Raw genomic sequence first — 22,561 nt, forward strand, 5'->3', positions numbered from 1 at the left:
ACCAGGGAAGCCCCCACCTCCTGCTCTTCTCCCTCCCATCCCTTACCTCACTCTGACAGCTGCCTGCTCAAAATAGACTATTGTTGAACTGGTGAATATTGATGCTGGTGGCTTATATTTGTAAGCCCGAGTCCAGTAGCTTTGATGGGTAGGCAGTTACCTCAGGAAACACAGCTTCAGCCTTTGGAGTATGGGTGCTGAGTGTGACTGAAAACTTCTAACTTAGTAGTCAGGCAATTCTGACTAAATGTCAGGGTTAGTCTACCCTAGAAAGAACAAAACATAAAAGTAAAAATTTTATATCACTATACCCTCTTATCAGTGAGAGGAAAAGAAGCTTCAATAATTCTAAGGTCTTGCAGAAAAGAATATAATTCTGGACAGAGCTCCTCAGCTAGATGTTCTATTCTCTTTCTGATTCTCCCAAAGATACCAGAGCTTGGAGAGGAAAGGCCCCTGAAGGCTCACACTGAGGCAGTAGTTGAATTGCAAATAGAAGCTGAGAAAATATTCTCCTCGACCTTCTGTTCAAACCTGTGAACGCTGAGACTTGACCCACATAGTCCATTTTGACTGTTTTGGAATAAGAATGAAAAATTCATAGACATGAGGGAATATTATCATTTCCTCAATCGTCTGATTTAAAACCTTCTTTATTCGATAGGCTACATACCAATCAGGTTAGTGGCTGAGCCTTCAGCACATACAAGCCAAGAAGGCAAAACGCATCACTTTCTGAGTCTCTTGGTAAATGATGAGCCCTTGATAGATTTGGATTAAAGGACGGCCTGGGAAAAGGGCAGTGCATGCAGTCAAAATGGGTGCATGTGCTTTTGCATAATCATAGGACCTTGCACGGGTTTTTTACCATGGAACTTACAGAAATATTTTTATCTCCATCATCTCATCAAATCTTTACAGACATTCGGTGATGAAGGCGTTGTAATCTTCATCCTAACAGCGAGGAAACTGAGGTTCTGAAAAGTTACGTGACTTGCCCATAGGCGTGCAGCCAATAAGTATCAGAAAGATCTCAGTATTTAGTCATCTTCCTCAAGTCCAGAGTGTTTCTCTCCCACACAGTAGTGGACCCACTTTGTGCAGGACAGTGGAGCCCCCCACGTTAGAATCCCCCTTAATTTTAGTACCTGGACAGACTACAGTAATCTCAGCCTAGACTTCCCCCAAACATACAGGTTACAGGTTGGGTTAATTTTAAAGTATAGCACAAGGCCTGTAGACTCTAAATACCTCACTTGTGTGATGACTGGGCATATACAATACAAATATGAATTATTAACCTCAAAAAAGATTACAAACTCAGAAATATCTTGCATTTAACTTAGACTTGACTTGAGCTGCAACTCCTCCCTCCAGTATGGCAGAAAGGTTTCCAATGGGCAAACTGGACGAGAGGAAATTTCCTTCAGTCGGGTCCATGTAGGATGACTTGAAACAGTTTCACCACCTATGGGAAGTAGATGACAGTCCGTGTGTGAGAATGATGCAAGAGCTAATAAGGCTGAAAGTCTTTCCTGTCTGACCCACTGTGCCTTTGAACAAAACAAGCATGCTGGGTTTTCTATACACCTGGAAACATGTTTAACCTGTTTAGTAATGCAGGAAACCAGCTACCTATAAATGATAGAGTAGCCTGGCATCTCAGCCACCCAAACCAAGACACGCTATGAAACTTTGTATTTGAAACCTCTCACATGTCCTTCTGTGCCCCTCTTCCCCATCTTTTAATGCCACCCCCTTTTCCAGGCACCAGTATGATCTGTATAGCATAATCTTCCACAGGGTCATCTTCAATGTGATTCCTCAAACGCATCTAAAATATATATTTGTCCATAACTGGCAGAGGTACTATTTCCTGGGATAGAAATCTACATTGGATCTAGTGGAATCCTTCCTGATCTACCTATATAGACTCCTGATGGGGAAATTAAGGCATCACAACAGATAATGGAGAGGAAAGGAGGAAAGAAGGAGCAGGTATTTGGTGCAGGGAGGTGCCTTCCCCAAACCTCTCAAATCCCTGAGCATTCTTTCAACCTCCAATTTCAGACTGGCTCACTTTACCATTTAGAACTTTCTTCTAAAAGAGGCCCAAAAAATCGACTGTTTTATAAGATGAGAAGATTCATCTTCCTTGTTATATAACATGAGTTAGCCTGCTTAGTTAACTCTCCCCAATGTATTTTCATTTGTAACTAGATGTTTCTAAAGTCGACCTAATTTTAATAATAAAGCAGCTCTAGGACTTCACAGCTAAGGCCTGCTGATTCAGATGGCTCAGGCAGAATTCGTGCAGCTGACCCTTCCTTTTTATTTTATTTTTTAAACATCTTTATTGGAGGATAATTGATTTACAATGGTGTGTTAGTTTCTGCTTTATAACAAAGTGAATCAGCTATACATATATATATATATATATATATATATATATATATATATATATCCCCATAGCCCCTCTTGCGTCTCCCTCCCACCCTCCCTATCCCACCCCTCTAGGTGGTCACAAAGCACCGAGCTGATCTCCGTGTGCTATGCGGCTGCTTCCCACTAGCTAGCTATTTTACATTTAGTAGAGAGAGTGGCATGGACTTATATATACTTCCTTTTTAGAATTGATTTATTTTTTTCAGGACCAAATGTCGTAAAGAATATTTATGTGTGACATGTGCGTTTCCCATTCATTTACACTATAAAATTAGAGATGAGAGAGTCACAGGAGGTCACTGATGTTTTCTATACTCTTCCTTTCACTCAGGCCAATAAACTCCTCTTAGCTTTACTTCCTCTTTCCCAACTTAGAGCCCAAGATGGAATATTTAACCCTACTTCCCCAGTACCTTCAAAATCCTCTACCACTTTCCTTTTCACCTCATTTTCTCTGATGACCTAGATATGGATTAAACTATTTGTTCACATTCTCACATACATTCTTTCCAGTGAAGGGTGTTACATTTGGTCATTCATTTGACTTCTTAAGCTCCAGTTTGCTCTATTTGAAGAAGTGTATAATAGTGTATATTTCAAGTATTTGTTATAAAGATTGAATTTAACTATGTACATAATAGTATTTTACCAACTGCAAAGTGCCATTCTAATGTGTTTTTTTCTATGGCTTTTACTCTTATCTATTTCTTATTTTCAGACTAAGCACAGTGTAGTTATGTTGTCTGGCAGAAGTACCTGCTCCCACAAAATGCCACATCTACAGCCAGCCGCTTTTATTCTTGTGGACTTAATATTTCCTGAATAGTTATTTCTGGAGCCAAACTGGACCAGAGCTGGAGTCCCCGCTCTGCCATTTACTAACAGTATAATCATGGACTAGACTCCCCATGATTTCAATTATTCTTCTATAAAAAGGGGAAGAGATGCTGTTAGTCTGAGGTTTAAAATGAAAAAATGCAGAAGGCTGATAATATTTATTTATGATCATTGTAATTTAATTATCACATTACTAAGAGTAGCTGCGTTAGAAATATGCCAAATACTCTTTGTGAGGTTCCACTGGGTTCCATCCTGTGAAGAGTTACTCAGGTGGGAGATGGGAGAATGTCAGCAGTGAGGCACGATGCACTTCAGGGCATGGAGAAGTCCCAAGACCAATTACAACCCACCTGAATACCAACTCCCACTGTAGCCATTGTCTCACTTCCATGCCAGCAAAATTATTTCAGCTGTGGCTACCCTGTAGCACAGAGGGTCTCAGCAAAACCCCTTAAATAGATAGAGAAGCTAGCTATTTAAGAGTTGAATTAGTATAGAATACATATCATCTGTATCCATAAATACATGCAGTGGGAAAGAATATTTTCTTTGGCATTTGGCTGAAGGCCAACTGGGAAGGCACTCATAAGCTACTTGGTAGCATTAGCTGAATTAATGTTAATTAAGTAACATTAAATAAGAGAATAGGCATGTTCTCTTGTGGTATATAACCTAATTAGGATAGCAATAGCTACCATTTGGTGAATTCCTGTGCCCAGAAACTGTGCTAGTATGCATTCTCACTAAACTGTAAACCTCTCTTCAGTAAGAACCATTCCCTCACTTTACAGATGAGGAAACCGAGGCACAGAGAGATTAAGTAAAGTATCAATAGACAAATATCTGAGAAATATTGGCTGTGGGCCTCAAAGTAGTGTCTTAACTGCCTGCAAAGCCTATGTCCTTTCCACTGCAGGGTAATGCCTCCACAGGCCATTCTCATGTCTGGCATGTCTAGGCCTCTTATAGCAACAATTGTCATTTGGTATCCTTCCTCTGCTCTTTTGTTTTGTTTATAACTCTCCCCAACAAAAGCACATGAGAAAATCATCTTATGGATAGATAGATATAAAGATAAAGATATAAATAGATGATGGAAGGATGGATGGATAGATAGATAGATAGATGGATAGATGGTGTGAGTGTGTGTGTATTTACACACAATTGCACTCTGTGACTTTTAAAACCACCTTGTGGATCTTGTTGGCACATCTTTTGTGCTCTGCTTTTGTTATGGCCCAGGTGTGCAGAGCAACTCGTACACAATAACCTCCCCACCACCAGTGTCATCATGTGCTTTGTGGATGAGGTGTGGTCCACTCTCCTGAGGTCTGTTCATAGTGTCCTCAACCGCTCTCCTCTGCACCTCATCAAGGAGATTCTACTGGTGGATGACTTCAGCACCAAAGGTAAGAAAACTACCCCCTGGAAAATCAAACTTTGATATGAGGCAATAGCAGTTTGGATGGAAATTACAGGATAATTCGATAAAGCATAAACATTTTACAAATGCCAAATCATTTTCTCATGTTGTGCCTTAGAGGCCTAAGTCCAAACGTCTATGGGTAACAGAAATTCAGCTCAACTATCCAGGGCCTATCAACTAGCCACCGCAGACTTCCCTTTAGCTATGACTTCTCTGCCAGGTAGAAGTGATTTTCTAACTACAGCTCCTTGAAGTTCCAGAGACCATAAGGTGTTCTCTACAATTGCATAAATAACTTTTTATGGAATCTAACAAGCAAAAACTCCATAATTAACGGGATGCCTTTCCTACTGATAATAGCTAGAGTTATAGTAAACAATGAAATGGAGGGCCTATGTTCTCTTCTTCCAGAGCCAAGCCTATTATATGTTCAGCTAAGTGTTGAGAAGACAAATTGCCAAAGGGACAAGAAAAATGAGGTGCCAACAGAGTTCAAAGGCAGAATCCACCACTGTCTTTACTTTCGTGTTTATTACAGTGAAGAATCTCTCCCTTTGGACTGTCAAAAAAACTGTGTATGTAAATAGTCCCATGACCGCCAGAGGTCCTAGACCACATTACAAATTCCCAAAATGCAACCCACTTCAGAAAATTTTAGAAAGCAGCAAAGAGACAACAATCTTAATAGAGCAGCTTAGCCCTGGTCATGACCCCAAGGGCAGGAGCCATTTCCCTCAGCCTCAGAGTACCTACCAGGGTCACACTGAGCTCCAGGAGCAGGGAGATACCTAAGGAAAACTGGTTGAAAATTTTAAGAAGTGGCCTCGATAGCATAAACAGAAATAGCATCGAGTTACCAAGCAGAGAATAGTCCCTTTAGGAATGGCCTATTCGGATTTTGTGGGATCCAAAGCTTCTATGGGGTCCTCTTTAAGAAAAAGAATTCACAATTAGTAGAAAAGTGACCAGCAGAAGTATTCCTAGAAGACATTCCTACCTGGGATATGTCAATAACTTAATTGTACATAGAAGTAACTGCAAGCTACATAAATATACCCCACAAAACCCCCAAAAAGAACAAGAGAGCAGAGGTGTGACAGAGGGGGTGTCATAGTAGGAAGTGACAGTGGTCTTAGCCAATTGCAGTTACAATATATTTCTGTTGCAAGTTTTCCAGTTTGCATACAATACTTAGACTCTCCCCTAGGTCTTAGAAGGGGCCTTAGCAGGGGAAAAGGTTGTGCAGAAACCTGAGCTTTATTTATTTCAAGGTAAATTTGTACCTGTCCTGACAAGTCCTCAGAAAAGGCGAGCCCTCCTCTCCGTAACTTGGCTACACTGAAAAGACGGATTCGGGTTTTGGGAAAACGGAGAGCTTAGAGTACTGAACCCAGAGAAAAATCCATCCAAGAAAATGACATCATGGCTCAAAGAATAAAGTTTAGTGACTATAGTAAATGTTATAGTTTTGGGAATTTGATAGTGAAGAGGCACTTCTGGTATTGTCCAGATCTCATTAATTAAAGTGTTTCCTTGTCTATCCTTGCCCTGATATAGACTACCTGAAAGATAACTTGGATAAATACATGTCTCAGTTTCCAAAAGTTCGGATTCTTCACCTCAAAGAGAGACATGGCTTAATAAGAGCCAGGCTGGCAGGGGCACAGAACGCAACAGGTAAGAAGCTTCTAATTTTTTGTTTTGGTTACATTTTTATTTTAGTTTGTTTCCCAAATATACAGAAAATTTGAAATAATAATACAGTGAACACTCGTATATCCATCATTTCATGCCACAAAGTTTTACGTGCTTCGTCACACACATACACAGACACATACATACGTACACTCTTCTTCTGAACTTTTGAAAAGGAATTTACAGACATCATGACACCATATCTCTAAGTACCTCAGTAGACATCTCTGAAGAATAGAGACATTCTCTTACATTAGCACGACTTTCATCATCTAAATATCACCTAATAAATGATCTTTTCAAATTTCCTCATTGCTCCCCCATTTTTTAATAACTGCTTCTCACTTTTGAAATTAGAAATCTAATTCAGTGTCATGCACTGCATTTGGTTACTTGGTCTTCCTAGTCTCAGTCTAAAATAGACAAGTCCACATACATTGCTTACTTACCCTTGAGTTGTTTTTTTTTTTGAAGAGTACAGGCCATTTACTTCGTGCAATTGACCATGTTCGGAAATGTTCTCACTGTTATCTCGCAGGATGTTTTCCATGAATACCATATAGAATTCTATTACATAGGTGATGGGAATTGTGAACTTCTTATCGCTTCAAATCAAGAGACACGATGCCAGGTCGTCCCAGTGTTGGTGATACTAATTTTAAGCACTTGGTTAAGATGTTGACAGCTAGAGTTTTCCTCAGAGTAGGAAGTAATTTGTGGGTGATACTTTGATCCATGTGAGTATTCTGTTTCCTCACAACATTTTTTTTTCACTGCTAACATTCTTTCTTATATTTTAAAATTTCTTATGGAAAGGTGTTTTAAGTTTATGTGTACGTGTCAATTCCAAACTCCCAGTCTATCCCTCCCCCCCCCCTTCCCCCTCTGGTAACTATAAGTTCATTCTCTAAGTCTGCCCTCACAACATTTTATCCAATAATCTAGCAGCCATTGATGATCATTGCTTGAATCAATTATTACACTGAGGACTGCAAAACTGTTTTTCTAAACCTCTCATTCCTTCTTCTTTTAGAGCTGGCATTCAACTTGTAAAGAAGACATCTCCCTTTTTCTTTTTCTCTTTGCCTCTCTCTCCCCTCTCTCCCTCTTTCTCTTCCTCCTTTCTAACCCCCTGTTATGCCCACTTCACTATGGATTTATGCCTTGAAAAAGTCAATGTGTATATTATCAGCATTAGTATTAGTATTCATATTTGTGTGTGTGTGCTCAAATCATCCCAAATTTGACCACAAGGTGCCCCTTTAAGCCTGTGACTTTTTGACCTGACCCCATCGGTTTTGAGAACTTCAGAATTAATAATCTCTCCCCTGACTTTTGTCTGCTCTTCCAATTGCCCTCTCTTCCCAAAGAGTAACATGCCTTCTTTTCCTCACCTCTTTTTAGTGTGTGGGTATTAGTGGGTGAATGGGGGAGAAGGTATATCTTTTCTCTCCATAAGTATTCTAAAAATAGCATCAAACATTTTGGTTCATTTTCACATCCTCTCTGGATGCACTTGTACCCCATAATAATAGTTGACCTTATGTACTAGGTACCATTCTGCACACTTTCTATATTAATTGATTTAATCCTTACAATAACTCTATGAAGTAGATACAATCATTTCCCTCATTTTATAGATGAGAATAAGGAGGCACACTGAAGTTATGACAAGTTCTCCCAGCTAATAAGTGGTAGAGCCAGGATTAGAACCCAGAAACCTTGGCTTTAGAACCTACACTTGTTTCTACTACATTTTGTTGCTTCTAGACATTTAGCCACCACTCTGCCCCTATAAGCCATAGCATTGCAGACCTCCACCAGCTTGGATTCAAGCATTGTCTGAAGCCGAATTATCTGCTCACCAGAGTTTCACTGTCTTGCAACTAGACCCCAGATTTGGAACTTTTCTTATCCCATTGGTTTGCTAACAAATTTCTTCTCTCTGTAATGGAAGTTTTAAATTGACAACAAGCACATCACACCAAAACGGGCATTGTGGTGACAGCTAAGATTCTTAATTATGGACTGCATTTGGAAAAATTTAATGAAATTCTCCATTTGATTTCCTTTGGAAAGTCATTATCCACAAATGATACAAAAATAAAATAGTCAAGAAATAGTCCAAGTGGATAACTTTTGAGCTGAGATCTGTGTGATGAACATTCCCAGGCAAAAGGAACAAAAAATGCAAATGTCTCAATGCAGAAACAAGCTCTGTATATTCAAATTAAAGAAAGAAGTTTATTATGGCTGATGGGTGCTGACCATGGAGGGAGTGGTAAGAGATGCATTGCGGGAGAAAGGCAAAGGCTGTCTTCTGTAAAGTTTTCTGAGTCACTTAAGAAATGCAGGCGATATTCTTGGTATAATGTGAAGTCAATGAAGAACATTAAAAAGGAGAATAAAATTGTCTGACTTACATTTTAAAAGCTCATTCTGGCCATTTTGTAGAGAATAGGTATTAGGGAAGTCAGAGAGGACGTAGGGAGACCAGTTAGGAGGCTACTGTAGTTGTCCAGGTACCAGAAATGTACCAGAGCAGATAGAGGAAGTGGTCAGATTTAGAATTACTGTGGACACAGAGCCTGCAGGACTTGCCATCAGGTAAGATGTGAAGAGAGTGTTAATATGAGGAGTCAAAAAAACCCCTAGGATTGGAATCTGAACAAGTTGGTGGATGGTGGGGCTATGACCAGAGGAACAGGTTTGGGATTGCCACTGAGCTCTGATTTTGTCCATCTCAGTTTGAGATGAAAATTAGACATCCATATAGAGAAAGCTGATGAACACAGGACCAAAACCGTGCTGCTTATAAAAACTGTCTCTCTGCCTGCCTGGAGCACAAGGCCTGCTGGTAATGATCTCCAGAACAGCCCAAATTGTTAGACAGCATGAGGGGCCACCTTCAGAAGGGGTGCGATGAACTTGATCAAAGTTATTGCCATCGGCCTTCTCAATAACTTATAGTTACACCATAAAATGATTTTTTTTGAATTTAGTAAATCCAAATGTAAAAGTGTACATTTGTTTCTCAGTCATTCATTAACACCCTTGAACACATTAGCTCAGACTTAGTTTAGTAACTTTCAAACTCTTTTGACCGTGACTCATGTTAAGAAATGCATGACGGATTCTAATATCTTCTTTTCTATTTTATTTATTTTTTTTAGATTCTGGCCAATCCCAGTAAATTGTTTTAATGACTCACTAAGGGGGCACAACTCTGAAAAACTTCAGCGAGGTGCATCTTAATTGCTTGCCACTATGCGGCAGAGTGACTTCCCAAACTATCACAGAAGGACTTCTTTTCATTTCCATTTTTTGTGGACACCTTTATAAATGATAATAAAAATGAATTACCTAAAAAGAGAAATGGGGAAAAAATAGCTATATACACAATTATGTATACATACATCCATACACACATATAGATATATACATAATTATATACATGTGTATGTATATATAGCACACATGTATATGAAATAGACAATAAATTAACCAATTACTCTGGCAAACTGCTATAAAATTTCAAAACATTTGTTCTCAATTTCTGTCCCTATCTCCCTATAGATGGCAGTGTCTATGGCCCATACTTTGAGCAGCATTAGTGGAGGGCTGATGTCTGAGTTTGGAAAGAAGCAGAAATGTCTGTTTGATGGGGTTAATAACAGCCTCATCTAAAGATAAATCCAACTGCCCTGAAATGCACCTGAACCCTGTGGAGAGTTTAAGGGAACTCAGGAGGTCCTGTACCAGATTTAGTCAAGGATGTAATTCAGGGACCATTCAAGGATGGCACTGAGCAGGGCTGGCCAGCCTAGTGAGTCCTCCCAAACTCTCCCAGGCATTCCCCTGACCTCACAAGTAGAGCATAGGCAGCAGCCTGCGGTGGATTTGAAGAGTCTCTATAATCAGAGATCAGCAAAGATACCAGTGTAGAAATCTTCTCTAGAATGCCTGACCAAACAAAGAGAGATCAAAGGTAAGACTCTGAATCCAGAATCTGACAGGCCTTGACAGCTACTGCTTCCTAAAGACTTACCCTTTAGGATTCAGAGAGGAGGGAAGAGAAGCCACAGGCAAGGTTGAGATCAGATATCCAAGGACATGCAGAAACAGAAGTCGAGTTAGCCACATCTGGTCTCAGAGTAATATCAGGCTCTCTGAGAGTCTGAAAGAGTCTTCTACAAAATAATAAGGCAAAAGTGTAACTCTCTGGCTAACTTTTAGTATGTGGAGAACAAGTGACATCTAACTTCTGGCCAACTCTCAGGTCTCCTGAAGAGCAACAGTCTTTGTGTAAATTTCTACAACTTGTTTCTGCTGCAGGGAAGACACGTGATTTCCTCACCATCACTTATAAATCATTCTGTAAAATTAAATGGGCAGCAGGTCCACATTCATCAAGGAACTCTAAGCACAATGCTCCATGACTAATTGGTGCTAGCAGCAGTATCCTAAGTTGGTCACCTAAGTGGGGGTCTGTGCTCAACAAGGACAGACAATTTTTCAAATATACAGTTCACTGTGAAGTACATTCACGCTGTTGGGCACCCAATCTCCAGCGCTCTTTTCATCTCATGAAACTAAAACTCTATACCCATTAAACAACTCCCCATTCCCCCCTCCGTAAGCCTTTTAAAACTACCTCCTAGTCTTACTAGTTCCCCCACTTTAAATCCTTTTCACTCCTATAATGTGGAGCGATTTTTCCTCTTCGTCATTCCTAAGGCCAAACTTGGAATCTCAAACTCTTCCTCGTCTTCTGCAAAACAAAGTCCCAGTCCTCTACCCCAGAGTTAATGGGACCCACCCTCCTTAGAAGGGACAAAAGCAACTAACTTTAATACTAAATATTCCCTTCAGAGCCTTGGCTCCGCATTCCAAGTGGCTGATCAATTTTTTCCAAACATAAATAATGCTTGCTCCAAGCGACTGCTAGAAACAAAATTTCTTTTATGTCATTATGGAATGAAATTAGAGAGACAAGGAAGAAATTCAGTGAGAAGAAAAGACTGCTGCCTTTACAACCACATTTCTGGATCAGTCCCCAGGACTTTTGAACGTGACGTACACACATTCAGTGTATTGCATTTTCAAATAATTGTTCTTTTTCTGGCTCTGTAGGTGACGTGTTGACATTCTTAGATTCTCATGTGGAATGTAACGTTGGTTGGTTGGAACCTCTTCTGGAAAGAGTTTATTTAAGTAGAAAGAAAGTAGCCTGTCCAGTAATTGAAGTCATCAATGATAAGGATATGAGGTAATATTGTCATATTCCACAAGATACTTAAGTGAGTTTTAACCAGCAGCAGAAAGTACTGCTCATACTCCTAATATGTACATTTTTGCAAATCTAAGTAATACACGATTTATCTGTTTAAATAAATGGAAATACATGATAGATATCTTGAGATGAAAGCTGATCAATCCAATTGTTTATTTGATTATCACAAATTCTTAACCCTTAATGCTAATAAATACTAATACTCATCGTCCAGATCTTTCCTCTTTCTATTCAGCTGAACCCCCAAATATTTATTTTCCTTAAGATTAGTTTTTCTTTCTGTGGTATCTGTATGTATACATATGTATATGTACACATACACATATATATTCTTAAGTGGGTTTTTTTTCCTCAAAAATGGCTAGAACATTATTAAAAGAGAAGTGTAAGTTAAAAGTGAGCAATCTAGCCAGTTAGTCACTGATGCAAATTATACTCAAACATTTTATTGAAACGTTGTTAAAAAGTTTGTGATGATCTAAAATCATCTGCGTAGGCACTTGTTTCATTCACTTGCACAAGACGTGATGTCGGGTTGGTTAAGTGTATGTGTATGATCTCAGGTAGCACTTTGGTTTTTTTTCCTGGACTAGTTACATGACAGTGGACAACTTTCAGAGAGGCATCTTTGTGTGGCCAATGAACTTTGGTTGGAGAACAATTCCTCCAGACGTTGTTGCAAAAAACAAAATCAAAGAAACTGATATAATAAGGTAAGTGTGTGAAACTTAAGATTGGGAAGGAGTCATATATCTTTTTAATAAAGGCATAGGAAGCAATTCCACAAAACAAGTATATGCTGTCAGTCTATAGAACACCAAGAATTACAGTTCTAGCCAATAAATGACCAAAAGCAAAGAATGTTTTCCTGAGACGTTAGTTTCCCACAACAAAAACTCACCTTTTCAGTGGGCTATTGCACCCTATCCAGCCCTGAACCAGGGAAATTCACAAACACTACTCCTGTTCTCTGGGATTTGCAAACTAAGAAATATAAGCCACTTAAATGTGCTGCATAAATGCTATATAATCACACATAATATTAAAGTCAACATGAGTAAAAATTAAGAGTAAATAATAGTAATAGAGATATCATTCTAATTCTTTTTGAGTCTAATCCTGTACTTTCTATGGGAAGGGTGCAAAATTCTGTGAATAAATTGAGAAATAGACACAGAAGCTGGATGCGAATTATAATTGGGGCTTTATTGCTGGAGAAACTGGATTGAAGAACACAGGTTAGACCTGAAGCCAAAGTGGTGGGAGCTTCCTAACACTTCCCCCAAAGTCTAGACCTGCAGTTTGAGCACTCAGCCAGTCTCAGGCAGAGCAGGGGGAGCCCTTGGTGACCACCATGGGAAGTGATGACTGCCTTGTCTGACTGCTGACTCAAATGTAGTTTCTGTTCCCCATGACCAATAACAGCAGTGAAGGCTCTGGAGTCAGACCCTTTGGGTTTAAATCTGAACTCTACTAGGTACTAGTGGTGACTTTTAAAAAGTTTCTTAACCTCTTTGAGTCTCTGTTTCCTCATTTTTACTTTAAGACTAACAGAAGTAGCTACCTCTTGGATTGTTTTGAGAATTAAATGAGATAATACTATATATAAAGTGCTTTAAAAAGTGTTTGCCACATAACAAGCTGTCAGTAAAGTTTGTGTACAGTTGAGGCAGTATAGCGGGGGAGAAATCATAGAGTCAAGCCAGACCACCCAAATTTGAACCCCAGATGTACAGCCTACCAGTCTGTGACCTTAGGAAACTTTGTTACCTTTTCTGAGTTGTAGTTTCTTAGTGTTACATACAGGATTTTTGTGAGGCCTGAGTTAATACATATATAACACTTACAGCAGTGCCTGCCGGGTCTTCCCTAAACAGCACTAAATAACTGTTATTAAAAATAACATCTCTGGAGAATTGTGTCAGGGCATAAAGGACAAGTAAGAATCCTAGTTCCAGGCCCCATCTTCGCTGACCCTAATCAAGTTCTGTCACATAAACCAGGGAATTTGTCACTTAGATGCTATGTGTGACTTCTTTCAAGACCTCCTCATACTTGGTAAATATTCTAAAATGCCTCCTAGTAGGGAACCCACTCTAAAAGTTGAGCTCCCATGACATGCGAGATTAAAAAAACAACTTTTCTTTTTGTAGATGCCCCGTCATGGCAGGTGGATTATTTTCTATTGATAAAAATTACTTTTTTGAACTTGGAACATATGATCCTGGGCTCGACGTTTGGGGTGGAGAAAATATGGAGCTCTCTTTCAAGGTATCACCAAGTGTTTCACAAATTCTCTTTACAATTAAGAGTTTATCATTTTTAAACAGTTTCATTTTACTAATACAATCAGATATGTTACTATCTCTGGGAGGAAACTTCACAGAAATATTAAGGTCTCTGGATTAATGTCTTCATATTCCAGATTGAATTTGGAAGAATCAATAACTCTCATGAAATTTATTGGAGTTCCCTCATATTTCACAACATGGTTTCTGCATCTGAATGTGGGGGAAATAACTGTCTGCCATTCAGTGTAAATGCTGTGGGATGCATACTTGACACAAAATGACTCTCATAGGTTTTTCTAATATATTAGAAATAATGGAATTATTTAGTAACGGGCCATCTTGGAGAACACAAGTGACAGAAGGATAAAAAGAGCCACTAGGGAAGGCCACCAACAGGCGATAGTACAGCATCTTAGGACGTCTCATATAACTCTGGATATTTATATAACCATTGGTTCATACCTGAGAAAGCGGTGGCAGCAGCCATAGTGGAGAGCACCCAAAGCACCTGCTTTCCTATGGAGAGGGGTGTATAGAGTAACAGGGGTATTACTTTGAGCTCTTGATCAGGAAGATTTGTCTTCAGTTGTGGCCACAAGTCATACAGCTCATTCCAAGATGTGAGAAGGGGACATTGAAAAAAAAAGGAAATATATATTCCTTTCCTTGATCTGACTAAAGCAGGAACTCATGTTACATATTTCATACATTGGGATTCTGTTAGGATTTTTTTAGGAAAAAAACAAGATTTATACAGGATAGGAAAAGAGAAAGTATATATTTTAATAACCCTAAAATGGCCCACAGCAATATACAAAACTAAATAAACCTGTTGAGTTTGATTTTCTGTTGAAAAGGATTTCAGAAGTGAAGAGTAGTACTTCAACAGGGGGAAAAAGTTACCGGGTGGCTTCTTGTCATTAATTGCCCACGATTTGTGGGCAATCACTGGATAATTGGTGTGTATCATCAAATTGTTCCAGGTGTGGATGTGTGGTGGCGAAATTGAGATCATTCCCTGTTCCCGAGTGGGCCACATATTCCGAAATGACAATCCATATTCCTTCCCCAAAGACCGGATGAAGACAGTGGAGAGGAACTTGGTGAGGGTGGCTGAGGTCTGGCTTGATGAGTACAAGGAGCTCTTCTACGGCCATGGGGATCACCTTACAGACCAAGGGTTAGATGTCGGAAACCTCACCCAGCAACGGGAACTTCGAAAGAAACTAAAATGCAAAAGCTTCAAGTGGTACTTGGAGAATGTTTTTCCAGACTTGAAGGCTCCCATAGTGAGGGCAAGTGGCGTGGTAAGTTCAAGCAGCAATTTAAAATCTGACTTCGTCAAAAGACAATGCAAAAACCCTTTTGAAAATGCATGGGGAAGAATGAATGATTACATTATAAATAAACAGCAAATATGAGTGCAGAGGAGACCAAGCGTGGTTGAGGACTACATACATTGGGTAAACTTGAGGAAGGCTTCCAGGCGGCCATGCTCATTGATTAATTCAGCGAACACGTACTGAGTGTCAAGAAACGAGGCAGTATTTCAGAACTGGATTGTAGGGTGATGAATGAAGTAGACTTGATCCCTTCTCTGTGGAGCTTAAAGTTGGGTAGGATAGAAAGATAATAAACAAATAAGCAAGTAAACTGTAAATAAAAAATATAATAGCTTTTATTTAGGGAACTGGCCACAGGTCATGAATTATTCTTAGAATACTAAACTCTGTGGAGACATTGAAGGCCAGGCCTGAAAGACCAAGTGCTGGCCAAGCTGTAAAGAAGAGAGCTGAGGGCAGAGGATGCCCTTTGTGCAAAAACTCTAAGACGGGTGAAAGTTTGAGGATTTCAAGAACTGGAAAGAAGATGGATGTTGTTATCAGGGTGTGAAGCAGGGAAGGATGGCACCAGATGAAGGTGAAGAGAGAGGAAGGAGATGCATCACACAGGTCCTTGCGGGCAGAGTAAGGATTTTCTCTTTCTCTCTCTCTTTCTTCAGAATGTAATTGGAAGTTGCTGAGTAGGGTTAAGCAATGGCATGACGTCATTTAATTAGAATTTTAGAGATTTCAAAGAGGGATTGAAAATAACAGAAATTGTCAGACAATAGCAGGGAAAATTCCGGGCACAAGGTAACATACCAAAAGGAAAGAAGCCAAACTTGATAGGTTGGATAGAGTACAAAGCTAAGAAAAGTCAAGGAAGGAGAGAAACTCTAAAAAAAATCAGAGAGAAAACAAACAAACAAAAAGCCATTTCAGGGCTTCCCTGGTGGCGCAGTGGTTGAGAGTCCGCCTGCTGCTGCAGGGGACACGGGTTCGTGCTCCGGTCCGGGAAGATCCCACGTGCCGCGGAGCTGCTGGGCCCGTGAGCCGTAGCCGCTGAGCCTGCGTGTCCGGAGCCTGTGTTCCGCAACGGGAGAGGCCCGCGTAATGCAAAAAAAAAAAAAAGCCATTTCAAAACCATTCTAGGAGCAAGGCTTAATTTGAAGAAGATGACAAGATATGAGAACACTTACCATAGACTGGGTTTAGAGATGGTTAGTCAAGCCTTGACCTAGAGGTCTTCTCCAGTAATTTTTAATCTCTTTTTAGGTCATATTTTTTCAGTTCTCCCTAGAAAATGGATTGTACAAACCCAGTCTTTCTCTGCCTAGGAAATCTCCTGATAACAAAGACACTTAGTAAAGCCATTCCCCTTGATGATGTAAAGGAGATCCCAGAAAAGTGAGAAAGAGAGGAAACCAGTCTGAGAATTTGTTCTGCTTTTATAAAATTCAACTAACAAATAAGTATACGTAACCTGTTTGTGTACGACATAATTGCCACCTTTGTAGGTCAAAATGCAATAGTCGCTACTTCAGATGGTTCAACCTGATATTTTATCTTAGATAACTCATTAGGAAGAATAACCTGGGTCAATACACTGTTCAAATAATATGCTTGTAAAATAAATTTACATTTTTAAGACTCTGTTTCCTGAGCAGGATAAAATAAAAAGAAATTATCACCGTAGTAATTTTTTCCTGTGCTAACAACACAGAATCTCAGCAAGAGCATTACTGAACTTTAACCACCAGAGGGAACTAAAAAACTATCTTTTGCTCCTCTTTGAGGCTAGCTTGTATCATAGTTCCCATGAAAGTTTTGAAGAGCTCTCCTAATGAAACAGCCTTCTGCTGATGCCTGAGCTTTAATACAACAAAATGTGGAAAATATTTTTTAAATGATTTTAACAAATTCTTTCTATTTTCCTCCCTATTTGCTGCCTTCCTTAGACAAATTTTAATAAAATGACATTTGCTCCCTTCTGAAGCAACCAGTAGGGAGTATTATTACTATTAAAACAAACAAACAAACAAACAAAAAACCTTTCTCCAGGCAATTCAGAGTAAGATTAACTAGACCATTATTTTGGATAGATAATCGTGTAAAGTTCCAAGAAAATAAAATCCACAGCTTTTTTTTTACTTGCTCCATATTTTTCCCTTCTTTAAACCTACACACTGAGGAAAGTTTGACTTTTTAAAAATAAGAACAAATCTTTTCTCACTGAACCAAAAATATTTGAAAATAATAAAGTAAAAGAATCTCACCAATAATTCGTATTTATATTGGATAAAACTCAGCAAACAGCTTCTAGCCTAGTGTTTAACAACTCTGAGATAAACCATAGGGAACTCCCACCTCCTAAATTGGAAATGAAATAATTCAAAATGGATAATTTAAAATTTGTGTACTTCCTAATTTAAAAAAAAAGATTGACATGGTTTACAATAAAAGCATGGATATAATTTTTAAAAAATCAAAAGTTAAAAACCAGTTTTCAAAACTATTCATAATGAGATAAAGAATAACAATTCCTTAGCACTTCATAGACCATTCCTATATGAAGGAAAGCAGTTTCTCCAGTAATTTCCAGAAGAAGGGAAGGGAAACAGATCTTCATATGAAGTGGGAGAGGGGAGGCAAGGGATAGAAAAGTTTTCTCTCTTTCTAAGCCTTTCAGTGCTTGGAAGAAGGGATTGTGAGAAATAAATACAAAGAAATCAATTAAACCAGGCGTTCCCAAACACTGTTCTGAGCAGTTATTAGTTGTGCAGTCAGAAATAGGATTCCGTGGTCAAATGTATTTGGCAAACTCTCGTACCACATTGCCTTTCAGAGCCGCGAGCTAAACATTAACCTGCACTCAGTACCGAAGGTTCTGAGAAGTTCTGGAGTAAGGCAACCTGTTCAACTGTACTGAAGCCAGAGTTTTCCAAATTCATTTGAAGATAAGATATTTTCTGCATAATCTACAAGTACAGGAGTTTATATTTATTTCTGTTAAGATCCAGAGAGCAATTGGGACAGCATTTCCTTTCTTTCAACTCCAGGAGTATTCTATCTCTGTGTACTTCTATTTTTTAACCCTTTCTCTGAAGTTCATGGTGGTGGATTCCTTCTGTAGGTTCTGACTGCTCCCACTTACTAATGATGGGTTGTCTCCTCCCAAACTTGTCATTGTCTAGTCACAATTTAAATTGTGAATAGAGCTTCCTTTGAGGATTTCTGATGGAGATTCTGTTCTTCTAGAAATGGTTTGCTTGCCAGTCACCCCAGAGGTAACAAAACTGGTAGATTTTGATGTTTATTTTTGTGCTTTGAGGGTTCTATCAGTGTTCCTAGCCAATGCTAGTGGTGTAAGTGGGCATCTCAAACCAAAATGAAGGTTGATGTAAGGTTTCAGATTCCCATGGGAGAACCTAGCTTCCCCTTTGTCCCCCTGTGCTAATGGGTAAATTGTTTTTTCCCAGTACACCATTCCACTGAGGGTCTAACTTTTTAGCTTCCCATCATGTGCGGACGACCTCAATTCCAACTCTGGCTTATCCATGCTCACTATTGGTCCCCTGCTTGCCAGCATTTGCAATTTTCCCTCTTGTTTTTACATTTTTTTCCTGCACTTTCTGGACCCTAAAGATGCCCCTTAACTTTCTCGCAAGAAAAGTTATGCATGTAAAAGTGAGAACCAACCCACTGAACACTGCGTTATGAAGTCTGGCAACTCTGTGAGCTACATAGCCTGCGTCCTACAGCGCTCCAGGGTTAGAGCTCTTTGTTAGGCGCCCTGGAACAGAAAGGACACAAATGGAGTCCCTGGCAACAAAGACCTCCCCACTACCCAGCACAAGGGGCTTCCCCGTGTAGACACTTAGCTCTCCACAGCTCTTCTAGATATCTAAGTCCAAATTGTGCTTTTTTTTCTTTCTTCCTTTTTTTTTTTTTTTTGCGGTACGCGGGCCTCTCACTGTTGTGGCTTCTCCCGTTGCGGAGCACAGGCTCCGGACGCGCAGGCTCAGCGGCCACGGCTCACGGGCCCAGCCGCTCCGCGGCATGTGGGATCTTCCCGGACCGGGACACGAACCCGTGTCCCCTGCATCGGCAGGCGTACTCCCAACCACTGCGCCACCAGGGAAGCCCCCAAATTGTGCTATTAACCCACCATCTCGTTAGACCTGCCCAGAATGTCAAAGGGAGCATGGGAATCAATATTTTTCCACATTAAATGGTGACTTATAGAAAGCTGCCTCCATACTGGACCTTAGAAATCCATTAAAAACCTGGGGGCCTGCCAGAAAATGCCTTTAAGCTTTGCTCTGTATTAACTTGCGTGACTTTCCTGTAATGAATTGTAGCTTGCCTGAGTCATTAGGAAGATTCTGACCAGGAGTCAGCTGGAATCTGCTGTTTTTGAAGGACTCAATTTATCTATGATTCAGTACCTAAGCAGTCGAATAGCTTGGAGGGGTCAGCCAGGGAACAGAGCCCATAACCACTGGTTTGATTAAATTGCAAGTATGTGCATTGACTTTTAATATATGCATCAGACAAACTTGAGACAAGAAAATAACTACTTTTCATGCCACCTTTTTCTCCTTTCCTATTCAGCATTCCAGGCAAGGGTTAATTAAGAGCCTCTGTTGGCTCTGTGGCTGAATCACAGGCCTAAATTGACAGATTGAAGCTGTACTTTAGCAAGATTACATTATGTCTCTGTTAGAAACAGCAACCAATAAAATTGTATAGTGCTAAGTAATGCTATTAACTTAACTATCTTTTAACCCTATTATAGTTTTATGTTCTGTGTTTTCTGAATGTCTTGTTGTACTTTAAAATATCTTTTCTTAACGCATGTTTTATATTTTGCTTCCTAGCTTATTAATGAGGCCTTGGGTAAATGTATTTCCATCAAAAACACCACAGCCATTCTGGAAGACTGTGATGGGAGCAGCAAGGTACGCTGAGCTGGGTTTTTTCTCTCATGGTAGGTACAGTTGATAGTAGGTGCAGGTGTAGTTGATAGGTGCAGGGTATGACATTCATCATTCACTTGAGAAATTCATTTTCACCTACAGAAACAATAATTAGTTTCTACATTTCTGTGTAATGATAAGGTTGGTGACAACAGGGTCCACTTCTAAATGTAAAAGACAGTGACTGAGGGAATAAAGGTCAACTGTAGTTGATACTGTAGTCAACCCACCGGGGACCCAGTTCTGGTTCCATCACTTGTAAAAAACGTGTCAACTGCAAATTTCTTAACCCTTAGGTAAATGGCAGTGATAATAGTGCCTACTCCAAAGCTGGTGTGAGGATGGAATTAGATAACACATGTGAAGCCTGTAAAAGAATATCTAACACTTGCTGCTCCACAAACTTTCACTGTTATAGTAATAAAAACAAAAATGAGAAAAGTAACTCATTACATATAAAGACAAAATGATAAAGAAAATAGAGATGGTACATATTTTTAAATAATTAATCTAAGGGAGCAATTTTACTCTCTGATTCCACTCCCGCCCCCCCCTCACGTTATCCTACATCTTAAGGGAGTAATACAAATTGCACAATTCATGATCCATGGCGGAAAACTCTAAGCAAAATTTCAACAAACTCAGAGCACAATATTTAGGGGAGGGAGTGGGGCCAGGGAGACCAGAGCAAGGACTCTGCAGAGCTGGAGGTGAACTCTGAGTGATGGCACCTCCCTCTCCAACATATGTTTCCTAACAACTCATTCTGTGGGGACAGTTATCAGTTTGGGTACCAAATAGGACTCACAGGAACATACATTCCAGAGTTGAACTCACCCCCTAAAATTGCAGGTAAATTCTTTGACAGAGAAATTTTTTGTGATGAGAATCTAGGCTTGCCAAGACTTACTCCTTTGCTTTGACTTAGAGGTATTGCTTGTATTTTCAAGCACATCCCATCTCTACCTCTTAATTCAAAGCTGCTATAATTCAGCTATGGATCATAAACTTGAAGCTAATGGAATTCATTCTTAATTAGGAAAGAGGAGACGGAAGAAAGAGAAAAGTGTCAAAAATCAATTGAAAGAAGTAATTTTCATGTATTAACAACTCAAAGAGGAAATAAAGTAGTAAATTGTAAAACAAAACCATAAGCAGTCCAAATTATATGAAAGTAAAATATTAACTAATGCAATCCTTCAAGACTCATCATTATAGTGACTTTCTGTGTCTGATTAACCAGTATTTTATCTGAAAACCCAAGTTCTCAATAACCACTAAGTCTCGAAGGGATGCTAGGAGACAAAAAGTATGAATCATGGAGCCCCTGCTTTTCACAAACGCCCATCTTCCTTTTTGTCTTGTTACTCATTTTTAGCTTCTGCTTCTTTTGGTTGGTTTGAGTAATAAAAAGTAAAGGAACATGGAGGAAGTTAACTTATTTTTAGCAGAATTAATGAGGCTTAATATTAAGCCAGTGACTGTAGCATTCATCCAAAAAAGCTCAAAAGGAATAAAACCCTAGGATTGAACCATCAAGCCCTATCCGTCACCTTACTTAAAATGTCTCCTTAGTTATTAACTTTTCTACCAGTTAAATGTCCCTTTTCAAGGTAAGAGTTAGCGTCCCCTAGTAGCCACATAAATCCTTGTACTATGACATGTTCGTGCTTCTCAAATTTAATGTGTACTCGGATCACCTGGGGAGTTTGTTACAATGCAGATTCTGATTCAATAGGTCCATAGTGGGGAGTGAGATTCAGCGTTTCTAAGTAGCTCCCAGGAGATGCTAATTTTGGTCCAGGTACTACCCTTTGAATGGAGAGTTCTAACACAATAACATACTTGATAATCTAAGTTAAATCTCAGTTACATTACAAATGATTCATTAGATAAAAGTATTTAGGTAGATTTTACCAGCAGTCTATTTTCTTAAAATATGTTTACATTGGTGCAAAACAACAAATTTCCCACACACCTAGACATTTAGAGTATAATGACCAGGCAGACAGTACTAGGTTGTAAGAAAACTGGAGAGAAATATTTATAAAAATTAAAAACATCGTTCCATTACCTAAAACAGTATTTATTTTAGACATACAGTTGGCGACTCCCCAAAACTGGACATCTCCAAGAGCCGTTCCTGTGAACTGGGGGATGCTGACACAGTAGCAAACTGGTGATTCCTTATGCTACCAGCAAAGAAAGATTTTCAACCTTTCCTATAATAGAACAAAGCCTCTAGGAGTCCAAATGTCTAGTCTTAAAAA

The 22,561-nt window shown here is 39.4% G+C and overlaps 1 protein-coding gene across 1 annotated transcript in view; it reads left to right on the forward strand.

Moving 5' to 3' along the window:
- GALNT5 (polypeptide N-acetylgalactosaminyltransferase 5) overlaps positions 1 to 22,561 on the forward strand; it is a 36,295-nt gene that overhangs the window by 9,405 nt on the left and 4,329 nt on the right. Inside the window, exons 2-8 of the mRNA XM_065880875.1 lie at positions 4,528 to 4,694; positions 6,269 to 6,388; positions 11,540 to 11,675; positions 12,293 to 12,412; positions 13,853 to 13,970; positions 14,974 to 15,297; positions 20,193 to 20,273. Of these exons, the coding sequence (XP_065736947.1) occupies positions 4,528 to 4,694; positions 6,269 to 6,388; positions 11,540 to 11,675; positions 12,293 to 12,412; positions 13,853 to 13,970; positions 14,974 to 15,297; positions 20,193 to 20,273 (1,066 nt within the window). The remainder of the gene's footprint in view (positions 1 to 4,527; positions 4,695 to 6,268; positions 6,389 to 11,539; positions 11,676 to 12,292; positions 12,413 to 13,852; positions 13,971 to 14,973; positions 15,298 to 20,192; positions 20,274 to 22,561) is intronic.

The sequence above is a fragment of the Phocoena phocoena genome, chromosome 7, assembly GCF_963924675.1.
Source record: "Phocoena phocoena chromosome 7, mPhoPho1.1, whole genome shotgun sequence".
NCBI lineage: Eukaryota > Metazoa > Chordata > Mammalia > Artiodactyla > Phocoenidae > Phocoena > Phocoena phocoena.